Below are 13,605 nucleotides of genomic sequence, written 5' to 3'. Positions count from 1 at the left end.
CGCAATGGCGGCCGACCACGACCCCCCCCACCCTTACCCCGGTCCCCGGTGGAAGGCCGCGGGCGCACGGGCCGCACCGGGGGCCGCTCACCCGCCGGCTGCTCCCGGGACCGGCTGGGGCCCCGCCTCTCAGACCGGTCCGTAGGGCAGTAGCGGCGGCCCCCCCTCACCTCCGCTCCCCCCCATCACGGCCGGAGGACCCCGAACTCCCTCCCAGTACCGGGGACCCACCGAGGGAACCCGCCCGCGTCCCTGTAGCCGCCGCCGCGCCCACGTGCGGCCGAGGCCCCACTGCCGCCCCGCCGCGCCTGCGCGGCGCCTGCTTATGGCGTCGCGGCCCGCGACGGGGCGAGGGGGATACGGCGCCCTGCCCTGTTGCCCGGCAACAGCGCGGGGCGGGGCGGCGGCCCGGCCGGCGGGGTGCGGCGAAGGGCCAGCAGCGAGGGAGAAACGACACGGCCTCTCTCACAGCGTTTATTGCGGTTAATTCCACGTTAAATAGATACAATCTATACAAGATTCGTGTGCCACACGTTGAGGCAGTCGTGACAAGCGGCGGGAGGGCCGGGGCGGGAAGGCCCCAGACCCTCAAGCGGCCGCCAGCTCTTGGCTCTCCTTGACTTGTCCAGGAAAGGTTCTGGGGAGCAATCACACGTCTCCAACAAGCCGGTTGCTCCATCAGTGGAAAGCCCAACTCAGCACCAGCCCGCAAAATGCTGTTTTGTTGCCACCAAAAGTGTTATCTGCTGCTGACCAACGTCAAGCTGATTGCAATCAGCTCCATTAAGGTTTACAAAAACACAAGCTGACTGAGCGACCAGTCCCCTCCGGCTTGTCACATCGAAGGCTGCCAAGCCACCTCGCAGCACGCAGGCACTTGGCAGACAGCAGCACATCGGCTCCTTCAGCTATTTCAGCCAGCTCCAATCAAAACTCTGAAAGAAGAAGCAAGGAAACAACGGAAGTGCAGGAAATGGCTATTGAATATACATTTCGCATCCAGAGGAGGCCACAAAGATGATCAGAGGGCTGGAGCCCCTCTGCTGTGAGGACAGGCTGAGAGAGTTGGGGTTGTTCAGCCTGCAGAAGAGAAGGCTCCGGGGAGACCTCAGAGCCCCTTCCAGTCCCTAAAGGGGCTACAGGAAAAATGGAGAGAAGATTTTTAGCAGGGCCTGTTGCAATAGGACAAGGGGTAATGGCTTCAAATTAAAAGAGGGAAGATTTGGACTAGGTTGGGAATTGGGGAAGAAGTTTTTTACGCTGAGGGTGGTGAGACACTGGCACAGGTTGCCCAGGGAAGCTGTGGATGCCCCATCCCTGGAGGTGTTCAAGGCCAGGACAGATGGGGTTTTAGGCAACCTGGTCTAGTGGGAGGTGTCCCTGCCCAGGGCAAGGGGTTTAGAACTAGATGGTCTTTAAGGTCGCTTCCAAACCTAACCATTCTGTGATTCGACGATTTCCAAGGTGGTAAACAAAGGGCGCTCAGTATCGAGTATCTCTCTCTTCTCAAAGAATCAAGGACCTGGGTGCCTTGTCAACCGCCAGGTGACTATGAGGCAGCAGTGTGCCCAGGTGGCCAAGAAGGCCAACAGCATCCTAGCCTGTATCAGGAATAGTGTGGCCAGCAGGACTAGGCAGTGATTGTTCCACTGGTGAGGCCCCTCCTCAAGTACTGTGTCCAGTTTTGGGCCCCTCACCACGAAAAAGACACTCAGGTGCTGGAGTGTGTCCAGGGAAGGGCAATGAAGCTGGTGAGGGGTCTGGAGCACAAGTCTTGTGAGGAGCGGCTGAGGGAGCTGAGAGGGGGCTGAGGAGACCTTCTCGCTCTCTACAACTCCCTGAAAAGAGGGGTTCGGTCTCTTCTCCCAAGCAACAGGCAATAGGACACGAGGAAATGGCCTCAAGTTGCGCCAGGGGAGGTTTAGGATGGTTATTAGGAAAAATGCCTTACCGAAAGGGTTATCAAGCATTGGAAAAGGCTGCCCAGAGAAGTAGTGGAATCACCATCCCTGGAGGTATTTAAAAGACAGGTAGACGTGGCGCTGAGGGACATGGTTTAGTAGTGGTTTTGGCAGTGTCATGTTAGCAGTAGGACTCAATGATCTTAAAGGTCCCTTCTAACCTGGATGATTCTACGTTGCTCTAACAGCGGAAAAGTAATCCCGTGATTTCACCACTCAGTTTGCCTCAATACAAAATGCCTCCCCACTTATTGCAGTGCTCAGGCACAGCACAGACTGTACTCACTTTGGAAACTGCATTTTGTGCCTGCGCAAAACCTGCCGCCAGCGTTCCTAGTGCGCCATGGGACATACTGGTAAGGTAATAACAGAAATGAAAAAGAAAGAAAGGCTCCTAGTCAAATGTATGCAAGAATAGAGAAAAAGGTTCTTACAGATAGGACCAGCATCGCGTTCACAGACCCTGGTCATCATGGGGGACTTCAACCACCCCGATACACAGCAGGGCACAAGAAATCCAGGAAGTTCTTTGAATGTGTCGATGACAACTTTCTTCTTCAAATGGTACAGGAGCCAAGGAGGAGAGGAACAGTGCTGGACCTTGTCAAGGAGGGGCTGGTGGCAGGTGTCAAGCTCAAGGGTAGCCTCGGCTGCAGTGATCATGAAATGGTGGATTTCAAGATCCTTCAGGCAGCGAGGAGAGCATGCAGCAAGCTCACTACCCTGGACTTCAAGAGAGCAGACTTTGTCCTCTTGAGGGACCTGCTTGGCACAGTAACATGGGGAAAAAGTACTGGAGGGAAAAGGGGCCCACGAGAGCTGGTTAGTATTCAAGGATCTCCTCCTCCAAGCTCAGGAGCGGTACATCCCAAGAATGAAGAAGTCAGGCAAAAACACCAGGAGGCCTGCATGGATTAACAAAGAGCTCCTGGACAAGCTCAAGAGCAAAAAGGAGGCCTACAGAGGGTGGAAGCAAGGAGGGGGTGACTGGGTGGAATACAGAGAAACTGTCTGAGCGACCAGGAACCAGATCAGGCAAGCTAAAGCCCAGATAGAATTAAATCTGGCTAGGGGCATCAAGGATAACAAGAAAAACTTCTTTAAGTATGTCAGGGGTAAAGGCAAGACTAGGGAAGACGTGAGCCCTCTCAGGAAGGAGTCAGGAGACCTGGTCACCCAGGACATGGAGAAGGCTGAGGTGCTGAATGACTTTTTCGCCTCGGTCTTCACCAGCAAAGGCTCCAACCACACCACCCAAGTTGCAGGATGCAAAGGCAGGGTCTATGAGAATGAAGAAGTGCCCACTGTAGGAGAAGATCAGGTTTGGGACCATCTGAGGAACCTGAGGTGCGTAAGTCCATGGGACTGGATGAAATCCATCCACGCGTCCTGAGGGAGCTGGCAGATGAAGTCGCCAAGCTGCTTTCCATTATATTTGAAAAGTTGTGCCAGTCTGGTGAAGTTCCTGCTGACTGGAAAAAGGGGAAACATAACCCCCATTTTCAAAAAGGGAAAAAAGGAAGACCCAGGGAACTACAGGCCAGTCAGTCTCACCGCTGTGCCTGGCAAGATCATGGAGCAGATCCTCCTGGAGTCTCTGCTAAGGCACGTGGAAAACAAGGAGGTGATTGGTGACAGCCAACATGGCTTCACCAAGGGCAAATCGTGCCTGACAAATTTGGTGGCCTTCTATGATGCTGCCACAGCATTGGTAGATAAGGGGAGAGCAACCAACGTCATCTACCTGGACTTATGCAAAGCATTTGACACTGTCCCACATGACATCCTGGTCTCCAAATTGGAAAGGCATGGATTTGATGGATGGACCAGTGGGTGGATAAGGAACTGGCTGGATGGCCGCACTCAAAGGGTTGCGGTCAACAGCTCAGTGTCCACATGGAAACTGGTGACGAGTGGCATTCCTCAGGGGTCAGTACTGGGACCAGTGCTGTTTAACATCTTTGTCAGAAACACGGACAGTGGGATTGAGTGCACCCCCAGCAAGTTTGCCGATGACACCAAGCTGTGTGGTGTGGTTGACACACTGGAGGGAGGGGATGCCATCCAGAGAGACCTTGACAGGCTGGAGAGGTGGGCCTGCGTGAACCTCATGAAGTTCAACCAGGCCAAGTGCAAGGTCCTGCACCTGGGGTCACAGCAATCCCAGGCACAAATAAAGGTTGGGTGGAGAATGGCTTGAGAGCAGCCCTGAGGAGAAGGACTTGGGGGTGCTGGTGGATGAGAAGCTCAACATGAGCAGGCAATGTGCGCTTGCAGCCCAGAAGGCCAGTCGCATCCTGGGCTGCATCAAAAGAAGCGTGGCCAGCAGATCCAGAGAGGGGATTCTGCCCCTCTACGCTGCTCTGGTGAGACCCCACCTGGACTCCTGCGTCCAGCTCTGGAGTCCTCAGCACAAGAAGGACATGGACATGTTGGAGTGGGGCCAGAGGAGGGCCACGAGGATGATCAGAGGGCTGGAGCCCCTCTGCTGTGAGGACAGGCTGAGAGAGCCGGGGTTGTTCAGCCTGGAGAAGAGAAGGCTCCGGGGACACCTTGGAGCCCCTTCCAGTACCTGAAGGGGGCCTACAGGAAAGCTGGGGAGGGGCTGTTTGCAAGGGCATGAAGCCATAGGACGAGGCGCAATGGTTTTAAACTAGAGCAGGGCAGGTTTAGATCAGACATTAGGAAAAAGTTCTTTACACTGAGGGTGGTGAGACACTGCAACAGGTTGCCCAGGGAGGTGGTGGAGGCCTGGACGCCTGGAGGCAAGGTCAGGCTGGATGAGGCTCTGAGCAACCTGATCTAGTTGAAGATGTCCCTGCTCACTGCAGGGGGGTTGGACTAGATGGCCTTTAAAGGTCTCTTCCAACCCAACACATTCTATGATTCTACGATTCTGTGATTTTTGACTTCTTTACAGGACTGCAATAAACTTGTGAGACAAACTCATGCTAACAGAAGCTGTATTGACTCTTCTCCATTATAAACAGGTCAACCTACTTGCCTAACTGTCCTTTTCTATTATATTTATACAGATTCTTCTATGATACAGCCCCTAAAATTAGCACAGAGCCTCTTCTAAAAGACCAGTATTCTGTGGTGCACTTCATTCTTCTGGTAACTGGGCTCTTTTGGGCAGTAACTTCCTGGCCTCAATTACTAGTTCAGAAACAGAGTTCCAGACTGCGTCAAAACATCTGGGTGATTTTTATTTAATTTTGTCATTTCTTGCTATTTCAAACACCAATTTGTGCAAAGAGCCATCTTAGGACTCTCTAAAGCTCCACTTTTGCCCTAAGGAGAGCTTCAGTGAATTATGAGGAAAGGGCTCTAGAAATGGAGAATGCTGCTCACTCCAGGGCAGGGACACAAAGCAGGACGCTCTGGTCAAGAATGCAAACAGAATTCAGAGCAAGCTCTGGACTGTGAGACCAGGGGATCCTACAGAACAGCCTGTTCTGCCACGCAGACCGCTCGGCTGATGCTAGCGCCAAGTGCCACTTTCCATAATGACCGGCATATTAGCAGAGTCCAGGAGGGACGACAGACACCATACACCAGCCACAGTCACCACAAATGATCCTATTTAAGGAGTTCTCCGTACCCCTAGAGGACCCAGCTGCGGCTCTTAGAAATCAAGTCCTCAGAGATATATCAACAGACTTACCATCATGCTGCTGTTCTGTTCCTGTCTCGCCTCCTGCAAAATACTGCTAAAGAGTTCAAGGTAATTCAGATTCTCTTCTATCACTTGGACAAAATTTTCCCTGCAGGGAAGGGAGGGCATAAGATGATATATTTAAAACACAAAGTAACACCAATGTCAAAATGCTCTGTGTTGGGCGGGGAGGGGGGAAACAACAAAAAACAAACACCCACAAAAAACAAATAACCCCCAAAAATGATTTATAGTTCTCTGCAACTGTAGGTGAAACCCTGTAAGGCACAAAAACATGCCTGGAGGTGGCATCCTGCAGATCCTCACCCTGGAAGTGTGAATTTGCACTCCTTCCCTACCAAGGAACTCCACAAACCACCCCGAAAAGAACTTAGGAATTGAGCTGAATACGAGGGGCCTGAAATCACTGCCCACTCCCCGTAAGGCTTGCATCTCTTGGCTCTTTGTATAGTGCCTCATACAGTGAAGGCACGGTTCAAAGAGGAGCTATGAGGCGATCCAAAGGCACCTTGCCCAGAAAAGCACCCATTGAAAGGTGATCACCCAACATTACTCAAGAGGCGAAAATTGCTGTGCAGCAGCAGACAGAAAAGAGGAAGTGGAAAAGGCTGCTTTCAGGAAAAGGTTTCAGAAAAATCAACTGACTTCCAGCAAAAGCCTGCTTAGATGTGTATCTTCAGAACCTAGGCATTTCCCCTGACAATCCAAAAAAGAAAAAGCTGGCCAAATGGTTTGATGCCAATGTTCACAACCCCTGCCCAGCCCCCCCAAAACCAGCACTGCTGCAAATAGAGGGCTGAGCACTCTTTGAGGGGCGCCTTCCCTTCTGTTATGCTGACTTGAAGTAAAATTGCTAATGAAGCAAAGAGGAGAAACCCCTCAGCTCCTGACAACTCTCTTACTCAGCTAGACCCGGCTGAGAGAGAGAAGCCTTAATAATCAAATCCAACCTCAAGACAGAATAACACGATGTGCAGGAAATGAACAGCACAATGCGTTAGCCGAGAGTAGTATGTGGAACTTGCTCAGGATAAGAAAGTGTAAGTTTCTGCATAAAGAGTTCAACCCAATTCCTGAATTTTTACAGCATTAATAACATATGAGCAACTGAAACGTTTTTTTGGAAAGATAAAAAAAAAAAAACAAAACCAGATATCGAACCAGATGGATTACTTAGTACTGACCGCGACTTCAGACCTCCATCTGAACTAAGACTTTTTAAAATCACTGAAGCTGTAAGAAGCACTAAACACGGCCTGGTTTACCTGGAACTTGCCCCAGAACCTGGGCAGGAAAAGAAACCGCACTTTGGTTCAAAATCTCATTGTTGCATTTTGCTGTGGTATGCCCAGAGCTAAGTTACTAAAACTCCAGTCAAGAGTCAAACAATGGCTACACTAAATGCTCTCCAGTGGCCTCATTTCCTTTCCCAACAGCTCTTACCCATCTTCAGGAGTTGCCACAGATGACAGAGGGTGAGGTACGTTCCCTGAGCAGCTGTGTGGGAGCCACGTGGCTGCTGGAGTTGAGGCTGTCCCTTCCAGGCTGGAGCTTACCAGTGATCGAGAAGAGCTCTGAGTCTAGAAAAAATAAATTAATCTGCTGTGACGGACAAAGGAAGAATTCAGTCAGGCTTAATTACTTTGTATGCAAGACTTGAGATTAAACATAAGCACTATTTGTAACACACACACACAATCTAGGCCATGCCTGTGGCTGGCAAGTCAGATGATACAATCCTCCACAGTTTTGCAAATAGCTGGTACCAAATGTCTCTGCATGCAAGTCACCCGTGGTGTTCACAACATCTTCTACCCCGAAGAATCAGGAGGCAATGCCATGTCCTAAACTGTGAGTCATGCACAGCAGCAACTCTCCTGACAGGGGAAAGACATACATGTTTCCCATGCTGACCTTGAACGTAGGCATGTGGAATCAGCGGATTGCTTCAGCGGTATAGTTACTACAATTGATGCAGAAAAAACAGTGTACTCTTAAAAAACACCTTGAACTAACCAGAGGAGCACCTACTTCACTTTTGGAGCCTTAAAATCATGATAGTTTTAATGCATAAGGCTGAAGTTCAACCATCCAAGGGAAAACCAGTGCACGCAGCATGGGCAGCAAACAGGAGGAGCTGGAAGCCACCATGCTGCTAGAAAGGTATGGCCTAGTTGCCAATACTGAAACCTGGTGGGACGAATCTCATGACTAGAGTGCAGCTATTGATGGCTACAGGCTGTTCACAGAAGGGACAGGCAAGGATGGAGGGGCGGAGGCATTGCCCGCTACATCAAGAAACAGATACAGTGTGAAGGGCTGTCTCTGAAGGCACCAAGGGACAGGGAGGTGATGCAAGACAGCCAGCATGGCTTCACCAAGGGCAAGTCCTGCCTGACCAACCTAGTGGCCTTCTATGATGGAGTGACTACATCAGTGGACAAGGGAAGAGCTACGGATGTCATCTATCTGGATTTCTGCAAGGCCTTTGACACGGTCCCCCACAACATCCTTCTCTCTAAATTGGACAGATATGGATCTGATGGGTGGACTGTGTGGTGGAGGAGGAATTAGTTGGATGGTCGTATCCAGAAGGTAGTGGTCAATGGCTCAATGTCCAGATGGAGACTGATGACAAGCGGTGTCCCTCAGGGGTCTGTACTGGGACCAGTACTGCTTGATGTCTTCATCAGTTACATAGACAGTGGGATTGAGTGCACCCTCAGCAAGTTTGTGAACAACACAGAGCTGAGTGGTACAGTTGACACACCTGAGGGACGGGATGGCATCCAGAGGGACCTGGACAGGCTCGAGAAGTGGTCCCATGTGAACCTCATGAGGTTCAACAAGGCCAAGAGCAGGGGCCTGCACCTGTGTTGGGGCAACCTCTGGTATCAATACAGGCTGGGGATGGAGAGCAGCCCTGAGGAGAAGGACTTGGGGGTAGTGGTGGGTGAAAAGCTGGACATGAGCCGGCAATGTGTGCTCACAGCCAAGAAAGCCAACCGCATCCTGGGCTGCATCACCAGCATTGTGGCCAGCAGGTCCAGGGACGGGATTCTGCGTCTCTACTCCCCTCTGGTGAGACCCCATGTGCAGTGCTGCCCCCAGCACTGGGGCCCCCAACGTAAGAAGGACATGGACCTGTTGAAGCAGGTCCAGAGGATGCCACAAAAATGATCAGAGGGCTGGAGCCCCTCTGCTGTGAGGACAGGCTGAGAGAGTTGGGGTTGTTCAGCCTGCAGAAGAGAAGGCTCTGGGGAGACCTTAGGGCCCCTTCCAGTACCTAAAGGGGCTACAGGAAAGGTGGGGACAAGATTTTTAGCAGGGCCTGTTGCAATAGGACAAGGGGTAATGGCTTCAAATTAAAAAAGGGAAGATTTAGACTAGGTTGGGAATTGGGAAGAAATTTTTTATGCTGAGGGTGGTGAAACACTGTCCCAGGTTGCCCAGAGAGGTGGTAGATGCCCCATCTCTGGAAACATTCATGGCCATGTTGGATTGGGCTCTGAGCAACCTGATCTAGTTGAAGATGTCCCTGCTCATTGCAGGGGAGGTTGGACTAGGTGACCTTTAAAGGTTCCTTCCAACCCAAACCATTCTGTGATTCTATGATACATCCTCCAACAGCAGCCAACACTAGACATTCAGGGAAGGTAAGAACAAGGCACATGGCATGGCACATCTACTGTACTCCAGCCACCAGTGACTTGCAGTTTGACGACTTACTGGGACCCAAGGACTCCTCCACTGGGCTTCTTTTCCATTAATTTGTTTACCCCCTTTCTAAACTTGTGTCAGATTTTAGCATCTCAAACTTCCCTTCTCTATAAAAAAATAAAATAAAATAAAAATCAACCACTGGGTGGAAGTTTTCCCTTTTTGGTCTCTTCAGTGTTTCATTTGATGTCCCCTGGCTCCTGCACTGGAAGGAAGAGCAAATGAATAGTCCAAAAGCTACTTACGCAAGCAATTTTCAACAAATGCCATATCTCCCTTTGTCTTTTGCCCTGCATCTGCATCACTGAGTTGTCAGCTTCCTTGATGTTATTTAGAGCCACTTCAATCTTTGGAAGCAAGTCAATGATCTTCTGCTTACAGCCCAAGAGTTTGCTATAATAAAAACCAAACACAAAGTTACTTTCCAGCTTGTGTGGCGATACGTTCTGGGAAAACCAAAAGCCTCACCTTGGGATTCAAGAAAAATTCTGTGAGAACACCCCTTTCTCTTAGCTCAGCACTGTGACAGCTGCAGGTACAAAACTGGCAAGACTGGAGTGACCCCTGGACTTTTCCAAAAGTCCAGTTAAGACTGGACCAGGCAGACGACACTACCATTAATACCCACAATACATGCTCTTCTGATTTGAAAAGCAAAAATGGATCCCCGTGACAACGGACAGCACAGCAACTCAACCATGATATTTCATTCATCTTCTCTGGTCTGTGTTGGTCTCTGTGGGCTGACCACACCATAGCTAACAACTTTCTTTATGGGATCTACCAAGCATAAGCCACACATGAAATGAACACCAGATCATACTTTGCTGACCACAAGATTTGCATAATGACATTTTTTCTGAGCCACTTGAAGAATTAATGAAGTAGTGAACAAATCACTGTGATACCTTCTCAGTTGTTACGCTATTTTTATTTTTTTTTTCCCCCCGTAAGATTTTAATCCCAGACTAAACCTTAGCAGACTTTGACTCATTTTAAAGTGAACTCTTGGATGCTAACAGTACAAGCCATTGCGTTCTCCTCCCCTTCCCTATTGGCTATACGTCTTAAAAAGTAAGTGGAAACATAACAGAGAGACAAAGGAGCAGAATTAATATTGCTATTAGAAACATATACCTGTGGATGGAGCTTTTGGGCTCCGATCTCCATGGTTTTCCCCTCTCCTTTCCTGCTACAAAGCTACAAATGTCACAAGTTGCATTTGTTTGGGGTTTTTTTTCCTGCATAAAGTACCTGAGATGGCCGAAGAGCTCCTTGAGAACTCGGTCTTGGCTCTGTACTGTCTGCACGATGATCTTCACCATGTCTGTGCTGTCACTGTAAGCATGATCTGGAAGGGCCATCAATCACCACATTAGTAAAATGCCTTTCAGTGAGGAGTCACTCTGGACACAAATGCCCAGAGTCAAGGAAAGATTTGACTTAATGAGTGCAGCCAAACAAACTGGAATACAATGAAATATGTTAAAATCTCTCACAATCTCTCATTAGGCACAGCTTTTCCTTAATGTCTCTTCTTTCCGCAGTAACGTATACAATTCCAGCCACTCTTGCTGCCTAAATACCGGCTTCAATAAGGACTGAAGGCAGCTGTCAAATGCACAAGTAACTAAATCTTTCTGCTCACCAGTTACTATGTTCAGAACATAATAATCCCCAAACACGCAGTTCCATCCAGTATAATCAGTGGAGAGGAGGAGAGGGAGAAAAGAGATTGACATTGGGTTGGGGCGACGACAGAGGAACAGCAGTTCCTCCCATGTCTGGAGAGAGTAAAGCAATAGTACTGGGGGCAGGAAAAAAGGTAGATAACACCAGAAGGCAGACACACGTTCAGGGCAGATGCTCCAAGAGTGAAAACCAAAAGACAAACCCACGTCCGAGGAACAGGACTACAGAATTTGGAAGAGCTTTAGGCTCAGCAAAAAGAAGAAATCATCTTAAGGTATGCCCTTGAGTCTGGTTAACTTTAATACAATCATTTGCCTTTTCCTAAACAGTATTTTCTGTGTTTGAATTCAGAAAAATTAGTCATGGGGTATGAGTGTGAAACAGTCTGTGAACCATCTCCTTCCATACCTGGAGGTCTTGTTTTTAATTGCTTGTACAGGTCTATGGCTCTCTGTTCCCTTTAAAAAGAAAAAAAATTATTCATACATGTTAGCAACAGGCAGGTGACTCAAGAAAAAAAGCACTGCAATTAAGTTATGATGTGGTGAACCTCACACATTGGAGCTGCCACCTTCCTCTACAGCTAGTGTACAAGTATGACATTTGAAACACGAGGATTGTCTTTCTGTGATGGAAATGAACCCTTCCCTAAAAGCTGTCTCTCTTTTCTTCTAATCATGCATTTTCTTCTCAGATAACTGTACAAACTGCAGGTTATTTTCAATTTCAAATTTTCACGTGGCTCAGCTGTGTTTTCTTTCCATGGTATCCTTGATTATGAAACTTCATTTTTGTAACTCTGGGTACTTCTGCACAACTGCCTGAGAAATTCTTGTTCCTGTTCTGCATTTTTAGCCTGAATTTTAGTGACAGTCTGCAAATGGAAAGAGACAGCTGCATCACAAACGGGAGGACAGCGTTTCTCTTCTTCCCATTAAATAAGCGTTACTTCTTTCAAGTATTTCAAAAGCAGTCAAACACTGAAGCTTCCATCCTTGAACAAATCTTTGCTGCTCCAAATGTCGGCTACTGCTGCAAGAGGTGGTTTCTCCATTCCACCACTTCCTCCCCTGTACACCAGTTCTGATGCTCCTGCAACTACACAGGGATGAAAAGCAACTTAGCTGATCTAGCGCTGCAAAGAGGGAGGCGAGAGAGCATGCCAGGAACTGGCACATTTCCTCCCAGAATATTCAGAGTCATTCAGAAGAGCTCTTACTAACAACTGATTTAGCGGCTATTCAATCTTGGTGGCTATTTGGTAATTGCCACTCTTCTATAATTGCTTTTATAATTGCCACTTGTGCTCTCAGCAACAGCCCAAATGACAATAATTGCTTCCTATGTCTTCTTAAGATCAGGAATACCACTTAGCTCTTTCATATTTTAATACTTGTTGAAAAAAAACAATTTTCAAGTTTCCAAATATTCAAGTATCCATGAGTTGTTAATTATCCTTGCTTTGAAAACAGAGTGAAGATGTTTAACAGGATTTTACAATGATCTCGTAATTTTCTCACTCAATACCATAAAATTACTCTTTTCCAACACGAAAAAGACATCCTCTGCATTTTTCAGTTGAGACCAACATGTATCTTAGGCCCAACCTCTTCTATGATGAAGTTTCACAGTCAGTGACAGAAGTGTCCTGTCCCCCTTAGCTGTGTTTTCCATGTTTCCACAGGTCTAGCTACTGTGTGTTCTGCCTTATAACGCTGTCAAGTGATCCTTCGAACTTCAAGAGGAATGAGGAATGTACAGCCACAGGTAGTGGGATCTTCCCTTTTACCAGCAAAATGATCTTAAACCGACTGCAAACCGCTCTGCACTCGCAGTTTGCAAAAAGTGAGGAGTGCGTTTCAAAAGCATTGATGGCACCAACAGATTTAAAAATAAACCCTCAGAAAATGAAATACACAACATCCATTTATGTGCAAAAAAATTAACAAGCAAAGGACTTACAAACTCTCCATGACTTCTCCTTGGCGCCTTGCATACGGACTCTTCTGAAGCTCTACAATCTCTGTGTGCAAAGCCATGATCTGCTCATCCAGATATCCTATATCTTCAGCCTAATGGGGACATGCAGTTACAAACCAAACTGAAGGAGGAGGGCAATAAAGCAGATAAAGATCCCCAGAACACTTGTTTGGATAATGGGCTGACTCCACGCGGAGTTTAGGAGAAAAAAGCTTTCTGACCTGACTGCTGCTACAATAATTGAGGTTACTATTATTAACTTCTTAGTGCATGATATCACCTAGATCCAAATCTCTAACAACCACACTGGATGAGAAGAATCAGCTTCTTCATAAATCCTCTCTCTGAGATGCACGCTGCACACACATATACTCTCTGGCACTAGCAGGGAAGATTTTTTTTCTCCCATTTTTACAGGATGGACAGAGGGTGCTCTCACATTTTACCCTCTCATATCCATTTTGGTTTGACATTTCTCCGGTATTTCACATCTTCCTCAAAGCAATACAAAAGACACGAGGGGGCCAACAACAAAATTTCTGGGCATGAGGATTAGCTATGCAGTGCCAGACA

General features: G+C 48.2%; 1 protein-coding gene across 3 annotated transcripts in view; it reads right to left on the bottom strand.

The window, feature by feature from the left end:
- Positions 1-460: 460 nt before the first annotated feature.
- Positions 461-13,605, bottom strand: part of CHUK (component of inhibitor of nuclear factor kappa B kinase complex) — a 39,879-nt gene continuing 26,734 nt past the window's right edge. For all 3 annotated transcript variants that reach the window (XM_074592490.1, XM_074592491.1, XM_074592489.1), the window contains 7 exons: positions 13,015-13,124; positions 11,461-11,510; positions 10,615-10,711; positions 9,606-9,753; positions 7,084-7,220; positions 5,629-5,728; positions 461-935 (listed from right to left, as the gene is read on the bottom strand). In XM_074592490.1, the coding sequence (XP_074448591.1) occupies positions 909-935; positions 5,629-5,728; positions 7,084-7,220; positions 9,606-9,753; positions 10,615-10,711; positions 11,461-11,510; positions 13,015-13,124 (669 nt within the window). In that variant the 3' untranslated portion in view covers positions 461-908. The remainder of the gene's footprint in view (positions 936-5,628; positions 5,729-7,083; positions 7,221-9,605; positions 9,754-10,614; positions 10,712-11,460; positions 11,511-13,014; positions 13,125-13,605) is intronic.

The sequence above is a fragment of the Larus michahellis genome, chromosome 6 (genome assembly GCF_964199755.1).
Source record: "Larus michahellis chromosome 6, bLarMic1.1, whole genome shotgun sequence".
NCBI lineage: Eukaryota > Metazoa > Chordata > Aves > Charadriiformes > Laridae > Larus > Larus michahellis.
The sequence above is the reverse complement of the archived record's forward strand: the minus strand, read 5'-3'. Positions and strand labels throughout refer to the sequence as shown.